Raw genomic sequence first — 23,681 nt, forward strand, 5'->3', positions numbered from 1 at the left:
AAAAAAAAAAAAAAAAAAAAACAAACAAAGGCATGCATTTGTTATTTGTAATACCACCATTTTGTTCAAATAAACATTCTGCTCAAGGGGCAAACCATTTCTCTATACTTCACGTCTCTAAAACCTGCCTCAGCCAAATCTTTCTGTGGAACCAACTTGTACTTTGGAAGGAATTTAGACGCTCCGATCAATACTTGTGAAACTCCCCATGATGGGATCATATCATCTGAAATCTAGAAAGAAATTTTGAGTTGATTGGAGCCCCACAGACAATGCAAGTGTTCTAGAAAAATCTTTTTCAGAAAGATACCTTGCACATTGGCGCAACAAGAACTGCACCACCCCATGAACGAGGTTGTTTTAGGTGTATCTTGAGAGCCACAGCTCCCCCCAAAGACTGCCCAAAGAGAAAGCTGGGGAGAGCACTAAACGCCGGGTTCTCTGCCCTTGGAATCAAGTAAATAAATTTCTAATAAAGGGTTGTCATTGAAAAACTTTGTTATTTGTTTGAATGATTTCTGTTGAGACACAAGTAAAACAAATATTTTACAGAATGTATTTTCTACAAAACAAATCTATTCTAAAAGTAAAAATAAAGAAATCTTGGACGATATGTAAGATCCTTTCTATTTTACGAGGCATCATAGGAAAAAGTTACCAAGGTAAACAAAAGGCCAGACAATATTAAAATGAAGGTTTCAACAAGAAATCAAGTTGGATCTTAGTACTCATACAAACCACAAAAATTCCAGATAACACAGAACACAGAAACAATACAAGAATTTTATTGCAAGCAATGCTAATCGCTGTCCAAAAGGCTATTCTATGTTTTCATCCTATTCATGCTTGGACACCGCCAAACCAGAAGAAGGGCTACCCAGAACTACACACACAAAAGAGCCCCCAATATCTTTAGATGCAAGAATTATACAGGACATCAAACACATGCGACTTATCATATCATATCTGATACCTTCCAGAGAGGTATATAATATAACTACGTGCATGTCAGAATTTTGCTGTTCTAAATTCTTACAGTCGAAATCTACATCATCCCTCCAAATATTGGTCGGATGCCCTGAGGGAGCAGGAGATAAAGTATAATATTAACTTTAAGGATCAAGCAAAATATCATTCCTCAAGATCCATTTCAAGGAAAATTGTCCTGCTTCCTCACTACTACAATCGTTTTCAGATTAGTTAACAACAAAATTTGGCAAGTTAACTCACCTTTCACTTTGGAATAATGTTCAATGACGTCATCTACAATTCTGTCAAAGTTTGGTATAAAGCCATGGAGACCTTCTGAAAGACCAAAACCTGGATAATCCATAGCAAAGACGCTATATCCTAACAATGCGAACTTTCTTGCGATTCCTGAATTACAGTACCACAAAACAAAAGTCAATTCCTATTATAGTATACAAAATGACATACTAGGTCATTTATACTACTCGATAGGAGCCACGTGCCTTCAAAGAAAAATGTGCAGGTGTCTCCATAGCCATGACAATAACACACCATTGCTTTAGGACGGACAGTCACTGGAATCCAGCTTTTTGAGAATATACTCAGTCCTCTGGAGTTGACTTCATATGACTGTACAAAAATGATTGATTGTCTCAGCTTGAAAACGAGATGGCATAGACTCTCAAGAAGCACAGATGGGCTGATATGAACCAAGGCATCAATCATGCAATATAAACTTCAAGGGCAAAGAAAATGGAGATTTGAAAAATGTAAAGAGCATTTGTGCTTTTCCGTTAGCCAAGGGCAAAGTTCCTTTGTAATTCTATATAGTTTAGATTGCATGTTCAGAATCATTCAAGCTTGACATGATCGATCTTACTTGTGGAGTGATTCAAATCTCAAATCAGTGTTCTTGTCTTGAGATATTTGATCAACAAGGTAATCCGAATCTTACTTTTCCTTAAAGTGATTCAGCATTACGCCTTTTATTGACAAATGATCCGATAAAAAAACAGCTTTGAAAAGGACTAATTATATTGCAATTGACTACTTTTCCATGCCAAATGACTCAGCAATACAACTACATATTTATACATCCGGAAAAATACTCCAAAAGGCACAACAATTAAGGTTTTTAAAAAGATTAGACATATATGAAGGAGTGTGATTCATTTGATAATTCCAACCTCTATCTATCTATGAGGTGTTTGGATTTTTCAAAACTTTATAAACATGTAAAAGAGTAAAACTATCCCACTCGAACTTGTTCAAATAACAGTGAAGGTGAAGCATAACGAATCTCTTTATGAGAAAGAGAGGTTCATTTTTCAAGTTCATTATTATGAGTAATTTCTACAAAAGATCAAGTTCTAAACATATTAAAAAACAAAAGATATTCAATTTTAGATATTACCTCTTCAATCTTCAATCCATTGCTTGGTGTCTGAAAAGAAAAACGAAAGAAGTAATTGAAATCCCATAGAAAATATACGCTAAAAACAAAAAAAAATAAAGGCATAACGAATTATCCAAGATCGACCAACACCTTAATAACAACACGAACATGAACCTAAGAAATAAACAGTTAACCAGAATACCTTGAACAGAATGTGATCAATGCTGAGTTGAATTCCTTTGAACGCCGCCCGCGCTCGGCGTCTGGCGGACACGTCGTCCATGTTAGCATCAAGCAATTTCTGCAACTCATCATCGATACCATGCAATTTCTTTTTAGGCGCGATTATCGCCTTCCAGGAGCTCATGTTTTCCTCTCGAACCTCCCTTACCGATAAATTTTACACCATTGCAGAAAATGACCGGTCAAAATCCGCAATACATTACAGAAAAGAAAAAGCATCAAACTCCTCAAATGCTGTTGAAATTTACGTGAGCGGGCGTTGGCTATCTTAGGTAGGTTGTGTATGGCGAGAAAAGTAGTGGAAAAAGGATGGTAACGGCATCGAAAAAGATCTGAGCATCTGAATGCCATGTGGAGTTGACATGATTAGCTTTCGGGAATTGTTTAACCATAATCAAAGAGAAAGTCAGAGCTGATGCTTTACCCATTGGATGTCAATGTACTCGACTCTCCATTTCCTAATTTTATTTCTTCGACTCTCCTCTCAGCCATAAGTTTTAACCCCAATATCTTCATTCTCCACTGTCATCTTCTAGTTTACTCCATTATTATTATTTAAAAAATTAAATAAACTTCCTTATTAATTAAAATGATTTTATAACTTTTTTTTGGTATATGAAAATATTTAATATTCACGTTGATAATTTTATAAAGATTTTATTTATTTCTTAGTACGTACAAAAATTAAGTCTTTAAAAAGGATTTGTAACTACTAAAATCTACTGTTAGTATATATTGTCTATTCTACCCATTACATGTGTCATTAGTCTCACAATTTTAAAACATTGCTAGGGAGAGGTTTACACAATCGTATAAAGAAGGTTTTGTTTCCCTCTCTAACTGATGTAGAATCTCACAAAATCCACATTTTTCGGAGCTCAACGTTCTTGTTACCACATTGTTCGGTGTATGATTCTGGTATCATGTGTAACATCCTAAAGTTAGACCATCTATTACAAAATGGTATCAAAGTCAAATTTGGACGGTGCAAGATACTGGTCGGAGTAGAGCTAGACCCTCTACATAGTAAACGCGTTTTAAAACTTAAAAGAAAGCCCAAAGAGTACAGTATATGCTATATGCTAGCCGTGTTCAAAATTTACGGATGGATTGAACCTAACTCAAAATAACATCTTTCTCAACAAAAGGATTCAACCATTTCAACACAAAAGTAAGAACAGGAGCATCAACCAAATCAAGAAGCAATTCTCATGGATTAAATGATCAAAACCCCCAAGTTCTAAACAAATCAAACAACAATACGGAGGCCTGCGAAGCCATTTGAATTACCGTTCCTGTGAATCGGCAAAAGTTCGGTATAAGAACTTCTGAACAATTGATACAAACTCGTCTACTTTTTCTTCATGAGGAAGGTGACCACAATGCTTGATCACCTCCAAGTGAGATCCTGGTATGGCTTGAGAAAGTTTCACAGCATTCCAAGAAGGTACAAGCCTGTCGCTATCACCGGTGATAATAAGAACTGAAATCGGTTACCAAAACAGCAGCTTGATTACTATTTAGAAATGCATAGACTGGTACAGGTTATTAAGCTCATGAATGCAACAAGTTTCAACTGTTGAAGTGATTTGGAAAAGGAACAGGGAAAGTAATCTAATAACTTGTGAATAATTATTATTACAATTATTAGTTTTCAATAAAGTCATGGGCTTTTATGTATTCTAGTTAGGTGGAAGGATAATATTTGCTAGTAGTGAGCTTGGACTACTACAAATAATATCAGAGCCAGACAACGGGCGGTATGCCAGTGAGGACACTGGGCCACAAGAGAGGTGGATTATGAGATTTCACATCGGTTGGAGAGGAGAACAAAACATTCCTTAATAAGGGTGTGGAAACCTCTACTAGTAGACATGTTTTAAAAACCTTGAGGGAAGGTCCAAAAGGGAAAGCACAAAGAGGACAATATCTCCTAGCGGTAGCCCATCTTGAGGGAAAGCTAGAAAGGAAAAATCCAAAAAGGACAATATTTACAAGCGGTGGGCTTGGGTTGTTACAAAAACTCAATTGAATACTTCAAAATACATCATTTTTTTTTTTTTTTTGACATTAGATGATACCTCCACTCCAAACATCTATAATTAATATTGCATACATAGTTATTCGATTTCTATGATGAAGATACAAGTGTTAGATGAACAAGACTCTCCATAATGGTATGATATTGTCCACTTTGAGCATATGGGCTTCCCTAAAAGGCTTCATACAAATGGAGAGAGTATTCTTTGATTATAAACCCATGATCATTCCCTAAATTAGCCGACGTGGGACTTTCATCATCCAACAATAAGAAATTATAATATATATCATGGACTCGAATAGATGCAAAACAAGTTCAGGCAGCATACTGTTGGGAGAATAAAGAGTTGATACTATTATTTCAACTTACCAGGACAGGAAATTTCACGAAGTCTTTCTGAAATTGGTGGGGAAGCCCTATCTGTAAGCATGGCTGCAACAAATTCCACAAGTGCCTTATCCCAGTTTTTTGTCCTCAATGGCTGCAATTTTACCATGATACAAGCCTTCTCAAATTAAAAACGAAAAATGAACGCCCATTTGATAACAATTTAGTTTTTGGTTTTTTTACAATTTCTCTACCAAAGTTTTCATCCTTGGAAAACATTTGAATTCATAGTCGATTCCAAAAGCCAAAAACACGTTTTAAAACTTTTTTTCTTTCTAGGTTACAACGTTTGGTTAGATTTTGAAAACATTTCAAAAGAGTGAATGACAAAACAAAGAAGTTCATAAGTGAGAGTGTTTATAAGCTTAATTTTCAAAAAATCAAATAATTATCGAATGAGGTCAAGTCTACCTTTGTATAGCCATGTAGAATATGTTCATTTACTCGAGCAGAATCGTACCAAGCATTCTTGATAGCAACAATACCAGCTTTATCTATAATCATCCGTACCTGGACACACCAGAATGTTTATAAAACCCATATGCTCAGATGTTAATAAAGAAAAGGAATTGAACAAGAAGAACCTTTGGCAAATAACAAAATGAAACACTTTACCAACGTTAGAACCAAGGTTGAACGAAGAAGAGCTAACAGAAGTTTTATGTACAAGAAGTCGAGGATTTCTAGAATTCTTTTCACCATCTGCATTATTGACTGCGCAATGAACTTGGCCACATCTGACAGAATCTTGAACAGTTGAATTACTGGATTCCCAACAACATTTGAATCAGAGACGTTCTCTTGGACCGGGTTGTCCCGGGGAAATCTAACTCCTAAAGGAGCCAGAATTGCTGGGGCAACAAGGATTAAAGCAGCAACCCTTTGCGGATCTTGGAAGTATGAATTTACTGCTACAAGCGAACCTGCTGAATGCCTGATGATAACAGTTTCTATTATCGCTTGGAAAGATCACAACATTCAGAAGGATATGACATAGTTCATGATTCATGAAATAGGTTAGAAATCTTCATTCCAGCTTGGTTTCATCAAGAAATTTTGTAACTGATATCAAAGATGACCGAGTATCTCTTCACTGTTGCTCTGGTTCTTTTTTCAAATGACTATTTAGTTCAAGTGGAAAACAAGAAGCTTAGGCTAATTTTACACATGATGTCCATGAAAGTATGAACCAAGGTGAAAACACTTAATTGGAAACATCTCACATCACTTATCTTAACAAAATGAAAGTTTAAATGGGTAGGCATCAAGTATACCATCGAATCCTGTAACGGCCCAGGCCCACCACTAGCCAATATTGTCCTTTTTGGGTTTTCCCTTTCGGGCTTCCCCTCAAGGTTGTTAAAACGCATCTGCTAGAGAAAGGTTTCCACACTCTTATAAAAAGGTGTTTCGTTCTCCTCCCCAACCAATGTGAGATATCACAAATCCACTATTGTGTGTCATTAGAACTATGATGAAATGGAGCATTGGAAGAATAGATCAACAAAATTCATGAGTTCCCACCAGAGACAATCCACAGAAGTAAAGACAGAAATATGCATACCCAATCAAGATTGCCTTTTCAGCTCCTAAGAATCCGATGAAATACAGAGTAGCAAGGACTGAAAACGCCATGCTGTATGGATTTAGAGGTTTTGTGTCCTTCGTACCAGCAGAAGAATGCCCCAAATAATCTTCCCTTGACGTCAATCCAAAAGCTGGTCGATCAAACGCCAGTACTTTGGAACCAGTAATATCAGCTAAAGGCTTCATCACCCAATTCCATGAGAAAACAGAAGCTCCAAAGCCATGCAAGAGAATCATAGGAAGACCAATCTTGTTAGTTCGATGAGGAGTCGAAGTTGTTGGCAGAGCAGGACTTGGATTAGGGGTTAGGGTTGGCGTTCGAGTTTGATATAAGGAGTCCCCTTGTAATTCCGGATCATAAACCTTGTAATGTAATTCCAAACCATTAAACTTACAGAAAAAACTATCAGGATCAGCCAAAGTTGTAGGCTTCAACAATTCTTCTTGATCTACACCAGCTATTTTCCTTCTCTGTTTAGCTTTGGAATCATACACTTGCTCTGTAGATCCAAAGAAATCACCCATTGAACATCTGTGTGCGCATCATTAGCAAAATCCAAGGTAGAAAATTGGGGAACAAATTGAAAATTGTTTGCAAATGGCTAGAACAAATTTTTAGAAAAACAAGGTCATATGTTCAATTTTCTACGTTAGTCTGTGAAATTCCCCAGAAAATGTCGTAATAGTTCGGTTTCTTCAGTAGTAAACCCCATAATTCTACAGAACTATGCAAACATGGTGATTCACCAACAATGCAGAAAGCATACAGAGAATATGAAAACTAATTTAACGATTGTACTTGTAGAAAGCATAGTTACAGACATCGAAGTCCAGAAGAAATGAAGAAGGCAAGTAAATTACCAGAGAATTCAGCATCGGAACCACCGACGGAGGAAGAAGAAGAAGAAGCAGCAGCGGAAACAGAAAGAGGAACGCGAGCGATTGAGGAGCTACCTCGCGTAAAACTGTTGTTCCTCTGAATCCTTGAACCGCCATTGATGTCTGCACGGATATGCAAGCAGAACAGAGCAGGGGAAAGGGAAGAAGAAAGCACGTGCCCGAACATCCAGAGCAAATAACTCGACCCGATCCAGCCGAAATAATCGAGAGACGTGCCGTATAAAGCGTAATCGTCTAATGGGCGCATTTTATCTCTCTTAAGACGACAGCATTAAAATCTTGGTCCTCCACATATGGGTACTAGCTTAGGGTTTGAGAATTAAATTGAGCTTACAAAATGGAAGCACTTGTCTGTAGGAAGCTCGGAGATCCAACAACATCGGTGCCCAGCGATGATAATTCTCCGGTGGTGCTGAGTAAAAATCATCCGATTCCGACGTTGGATTCTCCGACGTCGGTCAGAGTTCAGATTACAGCTACAAGTTTGAATTACGCCAATTACCTTCAGATTCTAGGGAAATACCAAGAGAAACCTCCTCTTCCTTTCATCCCTGGTTCTGATTACTCTGGAATCGTCGTCGCTGTTGGCTCCAAAGTTTCCAAGTTCAGAGTCGGAGATCGCGTTTGCTCCTTCGTTGGCGTCGGTTCTTTTGCTCAATTCGTCGTTGACGATGAGTCACGACTGTATGTTCTTTCTCGCCATTGGCCTCCTTTTCTTACGTCTATTGCTACAGTCATGAATTTGCGCTGAAGCATATCTCTTCTCTGTTTGACCTTTTTTCATAAACAAACTGAAGATTCCGAGTACCTGATGGATGCGATCTGGTGGCCGCTAGCGCACTTCCGGTTGTGTTCGGGACCTCGCATGTTGCCCTTGTACACAGGGCCAAGCTGGCTCCTGGACAGGTATTTTTCTTCTCTCTGGTTCAGATGTGTAAATTTGTTGGCGTCTTCCATGGATTCATCTCTAAGCACAAAAAGCTGAACAAAGTAGCATTTGTACATTAGATTTTGGATAGCAATCTAAACAAAAACAAATGAATCAGATAAGAAATTGGAGAAAGCGTTCTTATTCGTAATGGTGTCCTCAAATTCTTGTAAAAAGGCAAAATATTCTTAGTATCTGAACAAATTTCTTTGCACCATTTTTCTGCTTCTCTAGCAAACATTTTGAGAATTAAGGTATTTCTGAAACATCCTTTTTAGATTGAACCACAAATGCTACTTTTTCAATCAATCAAGTCCTCGGAATGCAATCGACCATGAAATTTTGAACGTCTACTTTGATCCCCGGTCTCCTTTTTGTGTTGTCACGAGAGTAGATATCTCTCTTTTGAACTTCATTATTAGTCGTTGTTCACATTAGAGGTACAAATTTCTCTTTTGGCTCAAGTTCAATAGCCACAGGCCAGCATTGTGCCCTCCAATACTGCATCTGATTCAATATGCTATTCACTTCCTTTCTATTGACTATTTGATTCTCAGATTGTTGTATTCTCAAATATCTAGACTTGTGGATGGAGTATCATCTTTAAACATTGGTAACGCAATAGTTCATGATTATAAAATGAAAATTTCTAGGTACTGTTGGTTCTCGGGGCAGCTGGAGGCGTTGGCCTAGCTGCTGTTCAAATCGGTAAGGTCTGCGGTGCAGTTGTTATTGCAGTTGCAAGGTAAACAAGTATTTCATAAATCAACCATCAACTCTGTCCAATAGTTCTTCTGTTATTTCCTGGCCCCCTTTCACCTACTCAAACAAGGTTATGATACACCATATAATGAGATCTGTTCCCTGCATTGTCTTTCAGGGGAGCTAAAAAGGTAGAGTATCTCCGGTCTTTGGGCGTCGACCATGTAGTAGACTTAAATCATCAAAACGTCATTGAAAACGTGAAGGCCTTCCTCAAAGAAAGAAAACTTAAAGGGGTCGATGTTTTGTATGATCCAGTTGGAGGAAAGTTGACAAAAGATTCAATGAAACTTTTAAATTGGAGCGCAAGCATTCTTGTGATCGGGTTTGCCAGCGGGGAGGTCCCTGTTATTCCCGCAAATATAGCTCTTGTTAAGGTAACCTCTTTTTGTTTTCCTTCTATCACCATTTACTTTCCCATGTTCAATCTTTTTATTACAATATGAACAGAACTGGACGGTGCATGGACTTTATTGGGGCAGCTATAGTATACATAGACCCCAAGTTCTTGAAGAATCTATGAATGAGCTATTATCCTGGTTATCAAGCGGATTGATCCGAGTTCACATTTCTCATATTTATAGCCCACTAGAGGTGAGTAACCTTTGAGCTTACTTCAATTTGCCACTGCATTAGATTCTAGTGGTTTTTTTTTTTCACTAAAGGAGTATTTCATTCTTTGGAGGATTCACTACCTCTCCTCTCTCACACGCATTATGTTGATGATTGTAATGCTGCATCTGAAGTTAGTTTGAGTACTGTAGAATCTACTTTTAAGCCTATGGAAACAAAACTAAACTTTTATTGAGCTACTGGTTCATAAATGGTGAAATCTCACGTTGGTTGGAGAAGGAAACAAAACATTTTTTATAAGGGTGTGGAAACTTCTACCTAGTATATGTGTTTTAAAACCCTTGAGTGGAAACCCGAAAGGGAAAGCCTAAATTTTATAAGGCTGTTTTTGTTGGAGCCAAGATCTTTGAGTCTTAGCTCACCCGTAGTTGAGTCTAGGCATTATTTATCTTTTTAAAGATGGGAGGTTGAAATCTTCTCACTATGTCTCGTTCGAGAGTCGAAAAAGTGTACATAGCTGACATGTAACGTACTATCTTTCGTGTTCAGTGTCGGATTGTCTTCATGGTAAAACACAGAGCATCTGAATTGACATACTCGTCTGATTCTTTTCACAGGCCAACCTTGCCTTTTATGCCATCAAGAACAGAGAAGCTGTTGGGAAAGTAGTGTTGGTATTTGAAGACAAGACCATGAAATCGAAGCTTTAAGGGATTGAACAGGGATTTGAGGAGGAAATGGTAACCATAATTGTACTGAAACTCAAGCTTTCCTTTTCATTACTTGCTGAAATAAGTAGACTTCGAAAATTGTAAACTCAAGCTTCCGTTTTCCAAAGAAATAAGGCTTTGAAACGTAGAAGAAGAAGCGCATTGTGTATTTCTCCTTCTTTATAATATTTTAGCATACAACAAATAAGAAAAAATTGATTAAATGAGATCTTTAAAGAAATTAGTACATTCGAGAGAGTTTTCTCGACTAAAATGCGTATCAATCATATTCATAATACAGAGAAACAAATGATTCGACACTATTTGGAGCTTCCCCTGCTTGCTTGTCTCGGTTTTCAATGTGGACAAGTCCATGTCGTGCACTATGGACTAAATATGTCAGTTATTTAATGCGCATGGTTCTCATATTATTGCGTAATGTCAAAATTCTAGGTTGGTGGGTAATTCATGCCACTTTAATAGAATAGAGTTTGTTCGAGTTGGACTAGATTAGATTGTCGGGTTGTGTTTTTTTAATTGTTTAAAAATACTTGCTTCTTAAAATCTCATAAAACTCAGATATCAGTTTCCAAACATTAGTTACAAATGTTAATCAAATATTATCATAAAACTCAGTTATCAATTTCTAAACATTGCTTACAAATATCAAATATTATTAACTTTTATAATAATCTTAAAAATAACGGGATTGAGTTGAGTTGTAACCTTAATTTTGGATTGACCAGATAAAAAAAATGTCAACCCAACTCTAAAAATTTTAATTATACGAACGTTTAGGTACATTTTTGTTATATACACCAATTTTTCCATCTATAAATCTTATATACACCAATTTATGACTATGATAAATTAGAAAAAATAAGTAAGAATTACTTGAACGTATGCCAAACCGTTACTAAGGATGGCATAATGTGAGAATTTTTACATTTTTATGCACTTCCTGTCCGCCTATTTGATAATTGATGAACCGAACCAAGTGGCTACGGTTGGTCCTCTTCTAAACCGGCCCGGTTTGACTGATTCTGCGAGGGAACTTTTTCTTTTTCTTCTATTCGCTGCGATCGTCTCCCCCCTCTCTGTGTTGTATTCAGTTTTTGCTTGGACCGTACTCAACAACTTCACTGCAAGCTCTCCTGCAACTTTCGCAATCTCTCCCAGGTCTTCATGCTTTCCAAATTCTCTAAACCCTCTAAAAGGGTTCTTGAGGGTCTTCTCGACCTCAGGATCAGACTCCATTTCAGTCATCATCCGGTCAGCTCCTCCAATGCCCGCCCTCTTCTTCGAGATCCAATCATCAGAAATTCCTTCTCGTCTTCCTCCTTCCAATCGAAATTCTCTTCAAATCCTGGTCTGTCCCAAATCCTCTATGCTCCCAAGGTCGCTGCTGGGAATTCTTCCGTTGCCACTAAATTGAATGCCTATCGTTCTGCTTCTAGGTTTAGATTCTTCTCTGTTAAGACTCCAGGTTTCGGGGGTCAAATCAATGGTAATTTTGCTAAGAAGGTCCTTGATAAGCCCACTGCGGCTGTTCGTTCCGCATTTTCGCGGTACCGCGAAGCCATAGGGTTGCAAATTGAGGCTTTCTTCAGGAGAAATTATCTAGTTCTACTCGGGTTTGGAGCAGCTTTAGTTTGTGCATTGCTCTGGAGGATTATGTTCGGTGTTGCGAACACCTTTGTTGGCCTCTCTGAAGGCATGGCCAAGTATGGATTTCTCGCTTTATCTTCAGCAATCGTTGCTTTTGCTGTGAGTTTTCTCTTTAATCTCTTCGCTCCGTGTTACCTTCGTTTTCTAAGAACATGATTTTTGATCCCTTTGCTTGCGCTGCTAATGATTGAGTTAAGATTAAGATCATAAACTATCCTTTTGCTTACGCAGAGATTGTTTTTCCCTATATAAATCCAGAATCTATTTGTTCTTGGGTTGAGACCTAGATTTATTGTTTATCTTGACCTTTTCTCCTCACTCCAGTTTGTGAAAATTGAATATTTCAGCTATTTTTCTGTATGAAGAATTATATGATACTTTGTGGATTATCAATGTTGAATGTTATCTACCCCTTTTTCATTTCAAGGGCCTCTATATGCGTTCTAGATTCACAATTAATCCTGATAGAGTTTATAGAATGGCCATGAGAAAGCTCAATACGTCAGCAGGAATTCTTGAGGTTATGGGTGCCCCTCTTACAGGATCAGACTTGAGAGCTTATGTTATGTCAGGAGGAGGGTTAACTCTGAAGAACTTCACGCCAAATCGTCGGAGCAAGCGGTGCTTTCTTATTTTTCCCATTAGAGGCTCTGAAAGGAAGGGTCTAGTCAGTGTTGAAGTCAAAAAGAAGAAGGGCCAGGTTTGCTTTTATGCTCGCCACTTGTTTTATTCTTCAAATATCATGAAGTTGTTACATCTTTTGAACCTTGAAGAATCATTTTGGTATTCTTTCTTGACGTGAAACTGTATATGAATTCATTGAATTTCTGGAAGGTCATTATATATTTGAGTTTTTGCTTGTGGAGACATATCTATTTTGGGTTCTCTTATTATTGTTACCTTGTTGTGAATGCCTGTTAATTCATGATGCATCAAGAGGTTATAAGAATGCACTTTACAAGATCATACCCGTTTGTTGTAATTTGATTTCTCAATAGATCTTTGATAGGCAGCTGAAGTGGATACGTGAGTTAGTTGACAGAGATTAGCTGCTGACATTGGTTAGTTTGAGTGTTGAAATGTGGTGTAAAAGGTTTGTTGACCATGAATTAAAAGTTATGGCGGATATGATGGAAAATTATGCAAATATAGGGCTAGAGTTGTGCGAAAGAGAGTCATCTCAACATACCTTGCATGCATCTCAACCATTCTCGTGGAAGACTGCTTGATCCTACTATATTTTAAGTTGATAAGTAACTTGTACTATATTTGATTTTAGGTATATGGTTATGTGAGATCCCACGTCGTTAGAGAGGAAAATGAAACATTCCTTATGTGGATGTGGAAACTTCTTCCAGTAAGACGCGTTTTAAAACCGTGAGGCTAATGGTGATACGTAATAGGCTAAAGCAAACAATATCAATTAGCAGTGGGCTTGAGCTATTACAAATAGTATCAGAGCTAGTCAGCGAGGACGCTAGACCCCCAAGAAGGGTGGATTGTGAGATCTCACATTAGTTGGAGAGGGGAATGAAACATTTCTTATATGTGTGTGGAAAATTTATCCTAATAAACATGTTTTAAAACCATGAGGTTGATGGCAATACGCACCAGGTAGACAATATCTTCTTGTAGTGGGCTTGGGTTATTACAGGTTATTATGGCTTGAACCTATTTTCTCGATCTCATTTGCTAATTATGTTGGCTTTTACCGATCCTTATGTCAACCCATGATAGTTGAGATGCGACCATTTTTTAAGAGTGGTATAGGTTCACCATAAAGAGATCCATTTGTGCAAGATGTGGACCCATGATTTAGAGTCGCAAACAAGTGTAGAATATCAGGGGAGATCTGTATCAATCACAGATTTTCCTTTCTTCAAACAATAGACCATTATTAATTTTCAAGAAATCAAGTTATATTTATTAGTTGTGAAGTTTATAATGAAGAACAGTTCTCCTGATCTTAATGCATGATACTGTCTTTATTTACAGTATGATATGAAGCTACTGGCAGTTGACATTCCCATGGCATCAGGACCCGACCAGCGGTTATACCTGATTGGAAACGAAGAAGAATACAAAATAGGTGGTGGGTTGATTTCTGAACTAAGGGACCCTGTTGTAAAAGCCATGGCTGCTACCAAGGAATTTGATGATCTTGACCAAATAGAGGAAAAGGAGGATGCAGAGAGAGAACTTCAGGAGGCAGAGAAAAAGCAGCAAGAAGAGATCGAAAAACTCGAGAAAGAACGATAAGCTTTTCTTGTTCTTTCGATCTTTCAATCTTCCGTTGTCTTCAGATCAATTCTTTGGAGCTGTTTCGAGTTTCCAGCCTCATCTTAGAACAATCTAACTTGGTGTTATTAACCCCAAATCTGTATCTTTTTGGAAAATTTCAAGGTTCGCTGCGCAAGAATTCGTTGAATTCTGAGTTTTCAGAAGGATCCTAGCGGGAAGTCAGTTGAATAAAGCTTGCACAGCATATTGTCTTGCCTCTGATTTTAACTAATTTTTATAATTTAATATTTAATTAGTTATGCCCACCCTATTATCATATATAAAATAAAAAAAAATTAAATTAGACCTTTAATTTATAATTTAAAGGTTAATTTAGATATAACCATCCTATTTGCAAATATAAAATTTTAATTTTAGAAATCTGTCATGGATATATAATTTGTTGCCATGTTTAGGAATTAAATATTTAATATTTAATTTAGTTATAGCCAACATATTTAGCATATGTAAAATTGTTAATTTAGTTGTAACCACCCAATTAGCTTTAAATAACTTATTTAAAATATATTAAGGGGGCAAAAAGGATGAAGCAATTTTCTCCCGCCAGTTCTTAGTATAAATAGGTTTAGCATTGCCTGAATCCACAAATCTCTTTTTCAAATGTTCGCTCTCTAACAGATTTGAACCTAAAAAAAATTGGAGGAGTCTCTATTTTATTTAGTGGATCGATAGATAGAAGCTGTATTCATCCGATCGTTACACATGGAGGTTGATCTGTATTCTGATCCCTCGCCGCAAAAATTGGCTTGTTCTTCTCGATAATTTTCCCTCTGCTCTCACATTCCTTGTTCTCCTTCAACCAATGCATTTCAGCCTTAATTAGAAGTTTTTTTCTCGAAATTTTCGTTTTCGTCTTCGTCCTCTTCCTTCTCTAGGCGCTGCTTCTCCTGAAATCTCAGGATCGGCTTCAATGATGAGTTGTACAAGATGCTGAATCAACGCTATCCCAAGGTAATGATGATCTGTCCATGTTTTCGCACTTCTTTTGGTTCTGGTAGTCGAGATTCTTTGTATGGAGAGAATAGGGAGGTGTATTGATTCGATTAAATCTAAAATTCGTAAATATGATAATTCCTTTGCGCTCATTGATAATGATCCATGCGTATTGTTTTTCTTATATGTTTTTGCTCTCTCTGATTCCGTATCCTTTGTTGAATATCTGCGTCTCATATTTGCTTCTGAGGTGCAATGAAATCTCTGCTTTGATGCATTGAGGTGCAATGAAATCTCTGCTTTGATGCTATGCGGCCATTGCCGTGATGGATTCCCCAGTTTTCTCTGTAAATTTCAAAGAGAGACCGTTTTGTTAATACTTGAGAGCTGTTTTGGAAACGGTTCTTTTTCGTATTTATTTCCAAAGTTAGTTTTAGGATTGTGATTTGAAAGATTTATAGGAACTAATGCATTGACATCGAGATCTCTATCCGTGATTTTGGAGGATAACTTTATTTTATTTTTGTAAAACCGACCATTTCTGAAAACACACTTTACGAAAAGAAGAAAAGCAATTTTGAGAAATAGTTAACGAACATGATTGTTTCATACTTTTTCCTTCAAACAAGAGGAATGTTAACTAACAGTTTCGGGATGATCCATTGGTTTCAGTTTCTCATCACCATTTCATTAATAGATAAAAGAGAAGGTAGTTTTTATCTTTCAAGTCTATTAGAACAAAAATAGTTAACAGGCATAAAACCTGTACAATCAACCTAAAATGTTTGAATCTCTCACCTTACATATTATTGAATTATATATATATATATATATCATACATATTCTTTGTTCCATATCTTTGTTTCCATGAAAAAAATGAGAGTTAATTCGAAATTGTTTCTTGTGAAGTTCAGGTTTTAGAATTAGGCCTGAGATACGAGAAACAAAAAAAAATGTCATTTCTCCTTTGAAAGATTTGCTCAATTGGTTACCTCCTAAAGAAGGAAGAAAATCCTTCGACTTTGTTGAACTGAAAAAAAAAAAAAAATGTAACTATTATAATGACAACAACGGATGCATCAACTGCTAGGACATCTTCCTCCTTTCGCCATCCTTTCACGTCTTAAGGCCACGGTCCAAAAAATTATTGGTTTGACTTGACTTCATTCTCTAGTTTAAAATCGGTGTGCAAAGAGAATGGGAACATGACTTTTGCTATTTGATGTTTCCATGTTTAGGATTTCATGATCTTGCATTAGATACCAATATATTTTTGTTTCTTGCTCGAGCTTAGTAAAGGCATACTTTGTTTGAGTTTGAAGGTATGTTACCTTTCTTGCGAGGTTAGTTTATGAATGACTAATTCGTTGGATTTTAATTCAAAAATAGATATCTTATGAATGGGAATCTACCTATGCCCTCCTTGTCTCATCTTAAAGAATTTTTATCATATAGGGCTAGAACAAAAATGACAATTGCACAAAGTAAAAGGAAAAAGAAGTTCAAAATAGAGTTTCGTGAAAACTTGAGCAAAGTGTAAGGCTTTTTTCTTCAAGTTTCCAGTGCAACTGATTGCAGGTTCCATTGGAAAATGAATTAAGATCTAATCTTACATGTATTCTCGACTGATACATATCATGCAACTTAACAGGTGTCCTGTTTGGAAACGACCTTAATTTTTTCAGACAGAGATTCGATTTTGCATTTTCAATGGGAAGCTGCTGGACTAAGGTAGGCCTCGCTGGCAATTTATCTTTTATATTATGTTTTCAAGGTCTTGATTTCTCGTATAGTGTTCTCTGCTTTATTTTGTTTGCTAGCCTCGCAGTTTCTGGCATGCCTTTTGTACATTTTATTTTTATTCATCAAGTTCATGGTCATCATGGGTCCACATAACCAAGTGGAGGTTTGAAAATAGCACTTCGCTTCTGTAAATTCTTACTTGTTCAGAATCATAAGAGCCCACTAAATTTTCAGAGGATCAAATTTTCTCTCTTTCAAATATCATAATATCTGAACTCTCTCTTTCACATAGATTTTTTAAATAAATCTACTTTAAAGAGATTTATCCTGAAAATTTTATTCGAAGTTCCACTGCGCTATGTCTGCTAATGGTCAGTATTGACTTATTCCACTTTCCCTCATTTACATGATCAATGTTAGAACCTTAGATGATAGTGTTACAGTGGTAGTACCCAAGTTCTCATCCTTAAGACCCATCCTCTGAAAAATTATTGGACATGAACATGATCGTATTCTAATTATTAGATGTCTGATTAAACCATACTTTTTAAGCTCTGTGTCATATCTCCAACGGGATAATGGTAAATGATTCTGTTTCAACCTAATCAAATAATTTTTCCATCTACTGAGTTACATCCACACTTGACATTTTGCAGCTTTTCAATAGCGATCAGAAAGACAATGCCGTCAAGGAGCAAGTTGATAGCAAAAACGTACACCTCATTACGTCGATTGAGAAGTGGGAGGCGAAGCTTTCGGAAGCAACCAAAGATGGCAAGATTGTAAGTTTCTCCCTCACTTGTTCGTGGTGAACAAAAATATACAGTGTTTTATGTTTAAACTATGCAACAGGTTGTTGCAAATTTCAGTGCACCATGGTGTAGACCTTGTAAATCCATGACACCAGCATTTTGTGAGCTTGCTGATAAGTATACTTCCATGGTATTTTTGGCCATTGACGTCGACGAGCTAGCTGTGAGTAAATCCATCTTTTGGTTACTTTTCGTTTATTTATGTAAATGTGAATATGAATCTAGCTAGCTCTCCACTGACGGAGTGTTCTTATCCATGACCTCACACTTTCATTTTTACAGTTTGTATGGCTTTTGTTTCTTATTTCTTCACTCTCATTTTCTGTTTTTCGTTCGTTTGTTTGTTTCTTGTTTTTGGAAAAAGAAACATAAGAATTATTTCTTGATTTTTGTTTTTTTTTATTGTATATAGTTGTGTTTGGTAACTATTTTTTAATTTTATCCTCTAAAATTTCAAAATTATCATGTTATATTTGATTTTTGATGTAGTAAACATTTTTTTTTAATAAGAAATGATAAATTAGTATGTGTTTAAAAACTATAAACAAGAAATATGATACTAGAAACTATAAACAAAAAACTAATTTGGGGAATTTTCTTCTGTTTTTCTTTTCCTCTTTATTAAAGTTAAACTAGAGTGATTTTGATTGGTGGACGACATATATTTTAATTTATTGAGTTGTGAAAAAAAAAAAAAAAAAAGAATCAAAGAATTGAAAACATTACAAAAAGTGTCCTAAATCCTAATTTAAATTGATAATGGTATAGTTTATTGTATAGTACGGTGAGTTTTAGAAGTTTCTTAGACTGAGGTCGGGTGAGGTGGGGTTTTTTAATTTTAATTTTATTTATTTTGCAGGAGCTCAGTAAATCGTGGGACATCAAAGCCACTCCAACATTCGTGTTCTTTAAAGATGGTCGCCAAGTAGATAAATTAATAGGAGCTGACAAGTCAGATCTGCAACAGAAGATAGCTGCAATGGACGAGGCTTGATACTTTTTCATCCCCATTTACTGATACATAATAGAACACCGAAAGCACAATACAAATTCCCATAACAAAACAAGGAAAACAAAAAGAAAAAAACAAAAAAAGTGCATTAGAGGGAGGAAATCTTTTGTGCTTTCTTACCCAATTTCAGTGAGAAATTCGTTCCATACTCGGAGGATAAGTCGTCATCATTCTTTATGGTTCCCTGCTTGCAAGAGAACACGATGTACTGCTGTCAAATGCACAATTTGAAACAATTACGAAGCACTATATATTTGTAGTTTTATTGTTGAATCACAAGAATTTTGAGATGTTCTTATTTTAGCATAAGAGAGAGAAAGTGAGTGAAAATGAAAAATGCCCTCTCCCTCCCCTTGTTTAGTTACATGCCGCCGTTGAGGAGGCGGCGGCAGCAGCAGCTTTTACGAGCAAGCCAAAGAGCAGAGAGGGGTTGGAGAAAAAGGGGCTGTGATCAGTATCCATTTCATATACGATTTCGGGTAGCCATTCCCTTATCATCGCCTCTTGTTGCTCTGGTTTTATTACTCGATCGTACGTTGTTCTTATATACACACGTTTCACCGTATCCAGCTCGCCGTTCTCCTCCCTAAACCGAGCGGTCCTTAAAGCGAGGATTGGCCCTGGCCTCAATAGCATGGAGGCCAGTGTCGAATCCTGAGAATCATTGATAACATCAAAACACGGGGTATCATGATGGAGGTTAGATACAATTGCTTCTTAATTCAGGGTATGTTTGTTTGGGATGGCATGTTCAAAATCAAATCAATTTTGGCAGCGTAAGATCAAATATTAAATAGATTTTGACTGATCAAAGGATTTTAAATGTTTTAGAACACTTTCAGGCATGTTTTTAGGATCAAATGCAATTATATTAAAAATCTCAAGGCAGGAAAGGATCTCGTGGTTGGATTGGGGATGATTCCAAAACTAAGAAACTATGTTACTTCATTATTATTTTATTTTTGTGGGTTTAGGTACCTCGTGGGGACTCATGTGATAGATGATCTTTCGCTGGAGTTCCCTTTTGATGACAGCAGTGGTGGGAGGTTGTTGGGGTCCTAGTCCAAATCCTACGTCGTAAACATCCCCAAACTCGGATAAATCTGGCACTCCCTGCACATTTGACCAAAACAAAAACAAAAGGTAATAATCATAACGGAAATGGTTAACTCGTTAATAATGACCTAATCATCTTAATCTTATATTATATAATATAAGAAAAGAAAAAGTAAGTAGAGACCGGCCCAACATATTATGTAGGACACGGGAAAATTTTACTCCCCTACTGCTTAGGGCGCGTGGCCCAATCTAGAATTGCAGCGGTTTTTATCCAAAAAAATAGTATCCCACCCTATCCCCTTCCTTTTCATTAGAGGGTAGCCTCCAATCCTTCCTTATCACTCTCCCCTAAACAGCTCAAGTTCAATCAATCGTATAAATCGGGAAATCCCGTGTATATATATTGCAATTTTTAGCTAAAAAAGATCTTCAATTGTTTCGCTCCTTCCTTCTTCATTAGGCCTCCTCCAAGCGTTTTGCTATGCCTTCGGAGTGTTTTCGGTACCAAAAATATTTCAAGGGGGTTGGTAGCAAATGAAAGGAAAGAGATAGGTGTGGGACGAGACTAGAGAGAGAGAGAGAGAGAGAGAGAGAGAGGGAAGGACTAGAGAGGTTAAGCTCAATGAGTAGGGAGAGAGGGACATTGACAGGGAAAGGAATCAAGGGTGGGGGCACTATTTCTTTGAATATAGAAAAAATAAAGAACTTGAATAAGTAAGACATGTAAATTTTGGATTGGGGTAAATGGGCAGCCGCAGCAGGAATTCCTGTGTCTGTCCAATCAGAATCAGAAGGGAAAATAGAATGGCATTGCATTGTATTTTCCTTGATCATTGAAGAAATTAGGCTTATAAAAGAAAAATATGAGTGCACACACGTGAGAACTGTGAACTTGTGAAACCTGTCGGCTCCTCTTGAGTCTTGAGCACACTATTACCTTCCGGACTTTGAGAACTCCAACTGGCCTTAACCTAATTTTGACTTTCTTTCGTACAAAACCACGGAAAATATTCCAAACACTGTTGCAGCATACAGAACATACTTTAATTACATCCTTATTTTTATATGCATAGCCTTAATATTCTTCTAATGGAATGTTTGTAATCTTGGATTACATTGATATAAGCTATAATTAAAAATTAACTTTACCTATAAGCTATAATTAACTAGACTTACATAATTCTTACTTTAAACAGAGTACATTGATTTTTTTTTTTTTTTTTTTACGACCAAAAAGATTTTCATTAATTCTTTATAATATTCAACTTTATTAAAATTATTAGCAGACAATTTTATAATTTTTACAATCCTACCTTGCCACCTCGTGGTTCTACCGTACCGATCTACTTCAGGATAAAAATCACATCCAAGCAAGCTCAACTTTAAATTATCAATTATGTAATTTTTTTTTTTTTTTCCCTTTTCAACTCACAATTTAAATACTATCGTTTTGCTTATGAATTGCTAATCACTGACTCTATAGAAACTATAAGTGCTCATTTTAAATGAGCGGTAACAATTTAAAAAAAATTAGACCTAAATTATGGATTAACTTGAACGTAGCTTCTTTATTAATGCATCATTTTCTTATTTAAAAGGTTGAAAAAGAGTTTCTACTGACGTGGTGTATTTTTTTCTTTTTAAGAAAAAACTCCAAATTCATGTAACCTCCAATAAATAAAATGAAGTAACCGACACAATGAAAACTCACCTGGAATAAATTTTGCTACCAGAATTATTCAATATAATGGAATCGTTACTCAGACTATTATGAGTCAGAGTGAGAGGATGCCAATAGTCCTACAGTTAGAGGCGAAATGAAATGTTCAATTCAGCAACCAGCTGGCTGGTGGTTGTCCCTAATTCATTTTCCTAATTAGAAGACAAAACGGTTAGACTTAATTGATTGATGACTTTGAATAAATTGGCACTTAGCAGCCGGTGTTTTTCCTGCCTCATGCGATCTGCGATGAGAGCAAGAGCCTTCGATTCCACTAATGGCCAAAACTATTCACACGATTCACTGTCATACTACCACCACCGGCCGGCGACGAGTTTCACAAGAACCTCGCCGTTCGGCCGGCCAACTCATAAAAAGAACGCTGCACTAATACGCCTAGTTAAGTCGATTAGGATTTGTAAACACACACACAAATTAAGCATGAGTTTATATGAATTAAAAGTAGTGAGAAGAAGAATTTGTTTACGTTTTTGATATCTTGATCAGTCTGGAAACCAAATCTCAGCATCGTCGCCGCCACATACACCGCCAAACGGATTTTCTTTGCGAATTTGAGCGTTGCTTGAGTAACACTTAAGCCTCCGGCGCTATGTCCAACCAGAATGATCTGTAAAAGTTTTTAACGATCTCTGAATCAATCAACTCCACTCGATCGTAGTCGATTGAGGAACAGAGACTTTCCGGCGAAGAAATAAATTAGAAACGATGAATAGATATTACCTGTTCGTTTTCCGGTAGACTGGAGACGAAATCGAGCAGAGGCTTATTGTAATCGTCGAATTTGACGACGGAATTCGGATCGGATAAATCAATTCCAGCGCCTTTGAGATCAATACAGGTGACTTTGAAGCCAGAATTCTCCATTAAGCACCTGATTTTGTACCAGCACCATCCTCCTCCACTTATGCCATGAACGAGCACGAAGTGCGGCGGTTTCTGCACTGCAACAGAGCCCACTGCACTTGGCGCCAGGTTTTCTTTCTCTCCCATGGTGCTCTTCAAATATTTACGAATTGGAAATCATGATTACAAATGTGTGTGCGCGTATATATATATATATATAGAGAGAGAGAGAGAGAGAGAGAGAGAGATGTGCAGTTGAACTAGTCCTTGAAATCATTATATTGTTTTTTTTTTGTTTCGGACCTTTCAGGATTTCATTATTAATATTTTATTGTTACTTTCAGTTCCACAAACGTTGAAAAAACTAGAGATTATAGACAAACGGCCTGTGATGCAGTTTGATCATCATCATACACATCATGAAGCCATTGGACGGTTGAGATTTAATCCCAGCGATGACGGCCACCAAACAGTCTCCGCTCATATTGAGCCTTCTGTGTGTGCGGCTGTAGGGGAATCACATTCTAGAATTTGTTCGCAAAAATAATATAATACAATGGAAGTTACCTTTTTTTCCTCTGTAATTTTGTTCACACTGGATTTAATTTAGTATTTATATTTTTAATAAAATTTAAATTTGTCTTTTAAAAAAAAATCAAATTAGGTTAAATAATTACCATAATTCATGAAAAAAAAATAATGATTAAATGTATTTATATATTTATAAATGGAATGTTAATATAGAATAATTTTAAAAAAGTTATAAATTAATAACTATTTGCTTAATAAAAATCAACAAATTGAAGAATATATTATTATTATTATATCATTGAAAAAAGTGATGTAAAAACAGAATCCACGTCCACTAAACCATGTGCAATACTGAGACGTATTTCCTAATAGTACAAAAAAATTAACCAACTTATTTTATTAAATTAAAAATAAAATACCCTAAAATTTAGGGTAAATATTAAAAATTCACATTTTAACCGTTTTATTAAACTTTTTTTTGGAAGGAAATTATGTGAAAGGCATGCATGACATTAATTACCACGTTATTTATGTAAATTAAT

The 23,681-nt window shown here is 36.4% G+C and overlaps 5 protein-coding genes and 1 pseudogene across 7 annotated transcripts; 3 read left to right on the forward strand and 3 right to left on the reverse strand.

The window, feature by feature from the left end:
- LOC111489727 overlaps positions 1-3,103 on the reverse strand; it is a 5,928-nt pseudogene extending 2,825 nt beyond the window's left edge.
- A 700-nt stretch (positions 3,104-3,803) lies between these two features.
- LOC111489164 (2-hydroxy-6-oxo-6-phenylhexa-2,4-dienoate hydrolase) lies at positions 3,804-7,860 on the reverse strand. 2 transcript variants are annotated; one of them, XM_023137249.1, is made up of 6 exons: positions 7,485-7,860; positions 6,601-7,123; positions 5,652-5,970; positions 5,448-5,546; positions 5,019-5,130; positions 3,804-4,091 (listed from the first exon to the last, which is right to left on the reverse strand). In XM_023137249.1, the coding sequence occupies exons 1-6, from the start codon at positions 7,768-7,770 to the stop codon at positions 3,895-3,897; spliced, it is 1,536 nt and encodes a 511-aa protein (XP_022993017.1). In that variant the 5' UTR covers positions 7,771-7,860; the 3' UTR covers positions 3,804-3,894. The 2 variants fall into 2 exon arrangements, with proteins under 2 accessions (XP_022993017.1, XP_022993018.1); XM_023137250.1 differs by having other exon boundaries at positions 6,601-7,155; positions 7,485-7,579.
- Positions 7,777-10,665, forward strand: LOC111489168 (quinone oxidoreductase-like protein 2 homolog). Its single transcript, XM_023137256.1, has 6 exons — positions 7,777-8,207; positions 8,321-8,429; positions 9,105-9,196; positions 9,332-9,590; positions 9,664-9,807; positions 10,404-10,665. The coding sequence occupies exons 1-6, from the start codon at positions 7,861-7,863 to the stop codon at positions 10,494-10,496; spliced, it is 1,044 nt and encodes a 347-aa protein (XP_022993024.1). The 5' UTR covers positions 7,777-7,860; the 3' UTR covers positions 10,497-10,665.
- An 883-nt stretch (positions 10,666-11,548) lies between these two features.
- On the forward strand, positions 11,549-14,663 carry LOC111489167. Its single transcript, XM_023137255.1, has 3 exons — positions 11,549-12,263; positions 12,592-12,864; positions 14,160-14,663. The coding sequence occupies exons 1-3, from the start codon at positions 11,682-11,684 to the stop codon at positions 14,421-14,423; spliced, it is 1,119 nt and encodes a 372-aa protein (XP_022993023.1). The 5' UTR covers positions 11,549-11,681; the 3' UTR covers positions 14,424-14,663.
- A 410-nt stretch (positions 14,664-15,073) lies between these two features.
- On the forward strand, positions 15,074-19,032 carry LOC111489170 (thioredoxin H-type-like). 2 transcript variants are annotated; one of them, XM_023137259.1, is made up of 6 exons: positions 15,074-15,416; positions 16,854-16,934; positions 17,050-17,129; positions 17,798-17,923; positions 17,994-18,116; positions 18,813-19,032. In XM_023137259.1, the coding sequence occupies exons 3-6, from the start codon at positions 17,109-17,111 to the stop codon at positions 18,945-18,947; spliced, it is 405 nt and encodes a 134-aa protein (XP_022993027.1). In that variant the 5' UTR covers positions 15,074-15,416; positions 16,854-16,934; positions 17,050-17,108; the 3' UTR covers positions 18,948-19,032. The 2 variants fall into 2 exon arrangements, with proteins under 2 accessions (XP_022993027.1, XP_022993028.1); XM_023137260.1 differs by lacking the exon at positions 16,854-16,934.
- On the reverse strand, positions 18,925-22,814 carry LOC111489169 (methylesterase 17). Its single transcript, XM_023137258.1, has 4 exons — positions 22,486-22,814; positions 22,232-22,372; positions 19,944-20,078; positions 18,925-19,619 (listed from the first exon to the last, which is right to left on the reverse strand). Exons 1-4 carry the CDS (start codon positions 22,753-22,755, stop codon positions 19,323-19,325), a joined length of 843 nt encoding a protein of 280 aa, XP_022993026.1. The 5' UTR covers positions 22,756-22,814; the 3' UTR covers positions 18,925-19,322.
- Positions 22,815-23,681: the final 867 nt, after the last annotated feature.

The sequence above is a fragment of the Cucurbita maxima genome, unplaced genomic scaffold, assembly GCF_002738345.1.
Source record: "Cucurbita maxima cultivar Rimu unplaced genomic scaffold, Cmax_1.0 Cma_Scf00014, whole genome shotgun sequence".
NCBI classification, from domain to species: Eukaryota; Viridiplantae; Streptophyta; class Magnoliopsida; order Cucurbitales; family Cucurbitaceae; genus Cucurbita; species Cucurbita maxima.